General features: G+C 47.5%; 1 protein-coding gene across 1 annotated transcript; it reads right to left on the bottom strand.

Annotated features, from left to right (window-relative positions):
- Positions 1-2,467: 2,467 nt before the first annotated feature.
- On the bottom strand, positions 2,468-5,895 carry LOC102938452 (olfactory receptor 958-like). The gene is made up of 3 exons (XM_027817437.3): positions 5,854-5,895; positions 4,517-4,569; positions 2,468-3,413 (listed from the first exon to the last, which is right to left on the bottom strand). Exons 1-3 carry the CDS (start codon positions 5,893-5,895, stop codon positions 2,468-2,470), a joined length of 1,041 nt encoding a protein of 346 aa, XP_027673238.3.
- Positions 5,896-8,607: the final 2,712 nt, after the last annotated feature.

Raw genomic sequence — 8,607 nt, 5'->3', positions numbered from 1 at the left:
AGGGAGATGTTATCTACCCCAGGTTCCTTTCATTTTATTTCTTTTATTATTTTTTCATTTCAAGGCACAAGGTTAAATCCCATGGCCTAGGAGTTAGTGATTGTGACAGGTTGTCCCCCGCTCCAGAGTGCCACCTGATGGGGTACCACTGAGCCTGCCAGTTCCACCAGCCTGGGCTCCTTACACTGTCTTGCTGAGCCAGGCCCTCAAACCTCCTCTAGCACACACACAGGTAGGGACACATCCAGCTGCAGAAAGACACAGACACTGAAATCAGCTCTGCGTGGGAAGACTCAGCTAGGGAATTGCCAGCACCCAAGTTCACACCCCCTCTGGTATGAAAACGCAAAATGGTATTGTCCTGTGCTGCACAGAGAACTGTACAGCATAAGCTCATGAAATCCACTCCCTGCCTCAATGTGGAGGAAGATATGCACACTCCCCCCACCCGCCCACCCGGGTGTTATGAATTCCACAAACTGGTTTTAGAGAAAGCAAAAATAAGTTTATTAACTACAGAAGATATATTTTAAGTGATTAAATGGGATAGCAAACAGGTCAAAGCAGATTACCTAGTAAATAAACAAACCGCAAACTGAGTTAACACACTAGATTGGTAGGATATGAATTAGCAAATTCTCACCCTGAGAGACAAGCAGGCTGGCAGATTTTTAAGGCTTAAGCTGCCTAGGCTTTTCAGCTTGGGTTTCCCACGTTTTCATACATAGGCTAGAAATCCCTTAGCCTGGGACCATCACTTCCCCCTATTCTGTCTTTGTTCTTCGGGTGTTTCCAGGTGACTTGTTGTAGGGAGAGTGAGATACCATCATGATGCCGTTTCCCCCCTTTTATAGCTTCTTCCCACTTGCTGGAAAGCTCTTTTGCTGTGACCTGGGTCAAACAGTTCTCATTGGGCAGTGCTGTCTCTGAGGGGTTTCTGTTGTACACAGTTCCTGGGGTAATCCTTGTGCTTGTGCATTTCCTCCCTGAGCCATTAACTTTATTTGGCCTTTTTACTGTTGTACCTGAAAGTCTTCTTGTTTCAGTTTCAGTAACACAAACATAGGCAAACTTCATAACTTCACATACAAAGAAAGCACATACAATTCAATGAGATATTAATGTCTAGCAGATCAAGACTTTTAGAATGATAACTTACAAAGCATACTTCGTGCAAAATATGTCCTAATTACATGACAGTGGTGAATATTGGGGTGTCAGGGTATCACAGTGATAAGTCAGAAAAATACATTATTATTTCTGTCGTATGGAAGGCCTGGAGGCTCACTTGCAAGGGGTGCTGCAAAGACACACAGCGAGAGACAGCCCCTGCCCCGAAGGGATTACCAGAGAAATGGTTGGGAGAAAGGAATAATTTTTAGCAGTGTCTCAGGTGAGGAACTGAGCCCCAAAGAGATTATGTCATCCTCCTAATTTCCTGCCTAGCCCTCATGAAATCTGGCATTAATGTATTCACTTCCTGCCTCACCCAAACCCTGGGTAACTTTATTGACTTCATCCGTCACGAGAACACTAGCGTAACCCAGCTGCCCTACTTCAATCTGAGCAGAATTCCTTTGGCCTTTTCCCTAACACTAACCCTAGGCTAACACCAGTGTGTTTCTCCCTTGCCCTGGGAAAACTCCATTGATGTCCATCCGAACCCCAACCCTGGAATAGCTCCTTCGACCTCCTCCCCAGTCTGGATCAGGATCTCTGGTTAAGGGGGTGCAAGCAAACAATGTGCATTTTAATGCAGTTAAAGGTACGCACCTATATCTAGGAATGAAGAATCAGGGCTATGCTTATAGGACTGGGGCCTCTCTCCTGGGGAGCCGTGACTCTGAAAATGATTTGGGGGTCATGGTGGAGAATCAGCTGAACGTGAGCTCACAGTGCAACGTTGGGGCCAGAAGAGCTAATGAGACCCTGGGATGCATAAAGGAGGAATCTCGAGTATGAGCAGAGAGGTGATTTTAGCTCCCTGTTTGGCACTGGTGTGACCGCTGATGCAATATTGTGTTCCGTTCTGCTGTTCACAATTCCAGACGGGTGCTGATAAATTGGAGAGGGTTCAGAAAAGAGCCATGAGAATAACTGAAGGAGTAGAAAACCTGCCTGATAATGATAGACTTAAAGAGTTAGAGCTTTGTAGAGCTGTGTAATAAGGCCAAGATTTTGTAAGTCCTCTACAAAATTTGGATCTCCAATTCTTATTCATTTGAATACAGGCTGAGTGTGCCTGTCCCTCAGGCAGCTTTGAAAAGATCAGCCTTACAGCATGTCAAAGACAGCTCAGTATATTAGGAGCATTTCTATGACTGGTAGAGATCCACATAGACAGATGGAGCTGTGTGGGGATGGGGAGAGACAGAGACGTTCACAAGAGCCACAGAGCCGCCATGGAGATGTATTTGTCGATGTATTTCCAAGGAGACCCACATGCTATGCCTGCAGCTGCTGCATATCAATGTGCAGGCGTTTGACCCCCTCTCAGTTTTCTTAGAGCCGCTTTCACCTCCTTGTTTCTCAGCGCGTAGATGGCCGGGTTCAGCACGGGCGTGACCACGTTGCCGAAGATCTGCACGGGGGTCACCAGCACTTTGCTCAGCTGGGGCTGCGTGTAGACCAGGGTGCAGGGCCCGAAGAACAGCGTCACCACCGCCAGATGCGAGGCGCAAGTGGAGGCTGCTTTGCGCCGCCCTTCGGCCGAGTTCATCTTCAGGACGGAATAGACGATCCTGACGTAGGACGCGAGGATGAGGAGGAAGCAGGTCGTGGGCACCATGCCAGTGTTGGTGAAGGTCACAGTCTCAATGATGTATGTGTCTGCACAGGCCAGCTTGACCACCGGGAAGATGTCGCAGAAGAAATAGTCCACCACATTGGACCCGCAGTAGGGCAGCGTGAAGGTCAGGCTGGTGAGGATGGTGGCGTGGAAGGAGCTGGTGATCCAGGTGCCGGCGGCCAGGAGGGCGCACACCCTCCGGTTCATGATGAGCAGGTAGCGCAGGGGGTGGCAGATGGCCACGTACCGGTCGTAGGCCATGACGGTGTAGAGCAGGCACTCGGTGCTGCCCAGGAAGTGGTAGAAGAAGACCTGGGACATGCACCCACCCAGAGAGATGACCCTACTCTGAACCCAGAGGTTGGCCAGGAATTTAGGGGTGCTGATGGAGGAAAAACCGATGTCCAGCACGGAGAGGTTGCAGAGGAAGAAATACATGGGGGTGTGCAGATGGGGTTCAGGGAGGATGGCTAATAAGATGAGCAGGTTGCCCAGCAGGGTGCAGAGGTAGAAGGCTAAGAAGGTGACGAAGAGGATGGTCTGGAGGCCGTCGGTGTTGGGGATCCCTAAGAGGATGAAATGAGTCACCACAGTGTGGTTGACCCGCCCCACAGAGGACTCATTCCTGGGGTAGGGGAGAGAAATAATGCCAGTGAGTTACTGAAACCAAAAGACCTGTCATCCTAGAGCTGCAATGCTCACCCTTCCTTCCACAGCCTCCATGACTCACAGTCATTAGGAGTGGTGTATATTTCTATCATTGTAATGCCAGTTGGGGTCAGGGTCTCACTGTGCTGGTGCTGAACATGGAAAGAGCAAATGTCTGGCTTGAAGATCCTACAGTCCAGAGATGAACAGACAAAGGGGACATTCTATTCTATTCTTGTTTCTACTCTTCTCTCCTGTCCTTTTCCAGTTTCCACAATTCTATTCTATCTAGGCCCTTTCTCCACCCTTCTCACCATGGTACCTTAGAGCCTTCCGTTTGTGGCTAACATTTCCCATATGTGGTTTGTTCTCTCTCTCTCTCTGTCTCTCCTGCTCTCCGCAGAGTTATTATCCTCTGTGCAGTGCAATGCTTTGTTTTGGTAGGGTTTTGTTGATATAAAGGCACGGGCTGCTACGTGTTTGTGTTAAGGAAGAGGACAAGGATGGAACATACAAACCAATGAATGTGGTGAAGAATTGCCCCAGCTCTGTTAATTATGTGAATTGTTTGGGGGCTTATTGGGTTTAGAGAGAGAAGGAAAAAGAGAGAATGAGAAGCGGAATAGCCACAGCCATAAGTGCTGGAACTCGGGGTGCTGGGGGTTCAGCAGCACCCCCTGGTTTAACGTGGTTTCCCTCATACTCAGGGTTCAGTTTGGTTCAGTGGCTCTCAGCATCTCCACTACACAAATTTTTCCAGCACCCCTGGCCACAGCCTGTCTCTGCTTGGCCATGATCAGCAGGCTCGGCTCTGTGGATAAAATGCCAGAGGGATTTTTAAGGTGAGATTTAAAGGACAATAACAGAGACCCTGTTTGGGTTTTGCTAGGGAGTTTTTGCCGTGCAGAAGAGGCAGAGCTAAAGGGGAGATGCTGGCGGGTTGGGTTTATGACAGGTGGAGAGTGGGAGATAAATCATAGAGATACACAACAGACAGACAGGCAGGCAGGCAGGTACTGCACAGAGAAGGATGGATAGATGGCTGGATCGATTTCTCTCTAAAGAAAATATTTGGCTGACGTCATCTCCTTCTGTGCGAGACAGAGGCTGACAGATTCAGAGACAGGCAGAGACTGAGGGACAGAGAGAGAAGAACTTTACCAAAGTAGGAGTCTTACACTGGCTGCATTGGGAGAGGCCGATCCCGCTGCCTGGAATTCTTCCTTTCTGTCCCCGGCCGTGACTCCTGTGTAGCACCATCCAGCTTTCTTATCCCAAACGGCCCATCGCCCAGGAGAGGTGCACAGCCTGGGCTCTTGGTATCCAACCCGGAGACCTAATCTGCTCTGAAGATAGCCAGGGCTGCCCGCAGCGTAACAACCCACACTGCTGCCGAGCCCCACAGCTTCCTCACAGCTTCCAGCCTCCTTATGGCTCTCCGTGGTTGTTAAATCTCCTTCGGGCCCTTCGGGACCAGGGCCCTGAATCCCCACCAGGCTCCCAGACTGAGACCGCAGCAGAGTCGCCAATTAATGGAGATTTTGCATCATTTGAGCGAACGCTCATAGACCCCCGGGATCAAGCCCTCCGCCGGCATCAGTAAGTGTAGCGCCATGGAACTGAAAGGGCCAGATCCCCAGCTCCACCAGAGTCCAGATTCTGCTCTCTCTCCCCCTGACCTGACTCCTGGGGAACTCCACTGGATTTCCTGGGGCTGTTTCCTCTCTCAGCCACACACCCTGGTGTAAATCTGGAGTAACGCCACTGGATTGAAAGGAGCTGTGTAGATTTCTACCAGCTGAGAATCTGACCCAGACATTGTGAGGGAGGGAGGGGACGTTCATGCTCATCTAGGCTCTCCTGCGGTGTGACACAAGGCAGAGAATCCCCCCCAGAGGTGTGAAATAGGAGTAACCTGGGCCACAGGTTCAGCTGAAGGCCTCTGAATCCAGCAGAGCTTTGTCCTTGGTTTGTATCCCCTGCTGTTCCCCTGCCCCTTCTCTGTGTCTCTGTGCACAGGGATGTATCCATGCACTGGTGTGGTTATGTGAGGGTGAAATTCACTGCTGTGCAGACAGATGACAGCAAACGTCCTGTGCACCATGTCTCATCACTTTTTGCAGTACACTAGAGACTCTGACAAGAGCATTGAGTCATTTTTGGCAGTATAATACGACCCCCCCCCCCCCCGCCAACTCCAACAATATCATGGTACTCCTGGGGGAATTCTGCACTAGTGGGAACAGAGCCACATAGGAACAGGGGAGTGGCTGGCGGGGGCACAGAGACACATGGGGACAGGGAGGGGGTACAGGGACAAATAGGGACAGGAGAGGGGGGTACAGGGCCACATGGGGATAGGGGAGTGGGTGTCTGGATAGGGGTGGTAGGACACATGTGGAAAGGGGTAGACGTACCTGACTGAACAGGAGAGGCTCGGGGTTAACCAGGGTCTGCATGGGGGAAGCTCCCTAAGAATCCCTTCCCACCCCACAAAATAACCTGTTCCATACTTTCCCCACCGATACACAACAACCCTCCAAGTTCATACCCAGGCTCCTTCCCAGCAATTTACTTCCCTCTCCCTCCGGTCCTCTATTACCCCTGACTCCCCCAAGCCTTTGCACTGTTTCTGAGGGGTGAGAGAAATATGGTTCTGTATTGTAGTTTAAATGAATTATTACTCAGAGTTCTGAATTAATATGCCTAGTAAAGAATCTATTTGTCAAAAAACATTTCCTGAATCTTCTTTTTTGTCTCTATTGTTAAAGACATATTTGCTGACAGGTATTATGAAATAAATGACCACAAATAATTGAAATTGGTGTCAAGTATCAGAGGGGTAGCTGTGTTAGTCTGTATCCACAAAAACAACAAGGAGTTCGGTGGTACCTTAAAGACTAACAGATTTATTTGGGCATAAACTTTCATGGGAAAAAAGCCCAGTTCTTCAGATGCTTATGCCCAAATACATCTGTTAGTCTTTAAGGTGCCACCTTGTTGCTTTTTTGAAATTGGTGTGATTGTGTTGTATTATTTTAACACAAGATGCAGAATTTGATGCAGAATTTTGAAATATTGTGTGCAGAATTTTTAATTTTTTGGTGCAGAATTCCCCCATGAGTAAGGCTTGGACTTAAAGCAAGGATTCATCACATTTGTTATGTACAAAGGAATTGGAGAGGGTTCAGAGATGAGCAATAAAAATGACCTGAGGGCTGGAAAAAATTTGCCTCACAAAGAGAGGTTTAAGAAGGTCAGTCTATTTAGCTTATCAGAAAGAAGATCAAGAGGTGACTTCGTGACAGGGTGTGAGAACCTTCATGGGAAGAAAAGACGAGGTACGAATCACCTCTTTAATCCAGCAGAGAAAGGCACAAGAACTAAAGACTGGAAGCTGAAGTCCGGCGAGCTCAAATTAGAAACAAAGCTATGCGTTTTTTAACAGGAAAGGTGATTAATTATTAACACTAGCAACCAAGGGAGGTGATGGAGTCTCTATCTTTTGAAGTCTTCAGATCAAGGTGGGATGCCTTTCTGGAAGATATGCTTTAGTCAAACACAAGTTATTGGACTCACTACAGGAGTAACCATATGAAATTCCCTGGCCTGTCTAACTAAATGATCTAATGGTCCTGGCCTTAAACTCCAGGAACCTATGAAAAAAACCCACAGCATAGTCAAATATTATAGCTCTTACTCTCTGGGCACAGAATGACTTTTCTAACAATTTACAAATAAATCGGTTAATTTGTTTATGAATTAAAAAGGGTCCTTTTAATATTTAACACCTAATATTGGATCATTTCTTTGAGCTGAAGGATCTTAATAATAAATAAATAATAATAACAGATTGACAGAGCCAGAAGAATACCCAGAAGTCACCTACTACAGGACAGGCCCAACAAAGAAAATAACAGAACGCCACTAGCCATCACCTTCAGCCCCCAACTAAAACCTCTCCAACGCATCATCAAGGATCTACAACCTATCCTGAAGGACAACCCATCACTCTCACAGATCTCGGGAGGCAGGCCAGTCCTTGCTTACAGACAGCCCCCCAACCTGAAGCAAATACTCACCAGCAACCACACACCACACAACAGAACCACTAACCCAGGAACCTATCCTTGCAACAAAGCCTGTTGCCAACTGTGTCCACATATCTATTCAGGGGACACCATCACAGGGCCTAATCACATCAGCCACACTATCAGAGGCTCGTTCACCTGCACATCTACCAATGTGGTATATGCCATCATGTGCCAGCAATGCCCCTCTGCCATGTACATTGGGCAAACTGGACAGTCTCTACGTAAAAGAATAAATGGACACAAATCAGACGTCAAGAATTATAACATTCAAAAACCAGTCGGAGAACACTTCAATCTCTTTGGTCACTCGATTACAGACCTAAAAGTTGCAATTCTTCAACAAAAAAACTTCAAAACCAGACTCCAAAGAGAGACTGCTGAATTGGAATTAATTTGCAAACTGATACAATTAACGTAGGCTTGAATAGAGACTGGGAGTGGATGGGTCATTACACAAAGTAAAACTATTTCCCCATGTTTATTCCCCCCCCACCCCCCACTGTTCCTCAGACATTCTTGTCAACTGCTGGAAATGGCCCACCTTGATTATCACTACAAATGGTTCCCCCCCGCCCCAGCTCTCCTGCTGGTAATAGCTCACCTTACCTGATCACTCTCGTTACAGTGTGTATGGTAACACCCATTGTTTCATGTTCTCTGTGTATATAAATCTCCCCACTGTATTTTCCACTGAATGCATCCGATGAAGTGAGCTGTAGCTCACAAAAGCTTATGCTCAGATAAATTGGTTAGTCTCTAAGGTGCCACGAGTCCTCCTGTTCTTTTTGCGAATACAGACTAACACGGCTGCTACTCTGAAACCTTAATAATAAAATAGCTCAGAGGTGTCAAACTTCCCTTATGGTTAAAATTCACTGAACTCTTGTGTATTGGCTACAGCTGAAGACTTTAATTGGGATTAATGGTCATTCCCCCCCCCATTATTTTTCATAAGTGAAAATTTCTCCTTCAGAACAGTCTGATGAACAACATGCTACTACAGAGAGTTCCACGTAGAACTGGCACTGCCCTCTTCCAAAATGGCTGACATCTGTCACGGAGTGTGGGGGACTCCGG

Source organism: Chelonia mydas, chromosome 13 (genome assembly GCF_015237465.2).
Source record: "Chelonia mydas isolate rCheMyd1 chromosome 13, rCheMyd1.pri.v2, whole genome shotgun sequence".
Classification (NCBI taxonomy): domain Eukaryota; kingdom Metazoa; phylum Chordata; order Testudines; family Cheloniidae; genus Chelonia; species Chelonia mydas.
This window is presented reverse-complemented; position numbering and strand designations above follow the sequence as displayed.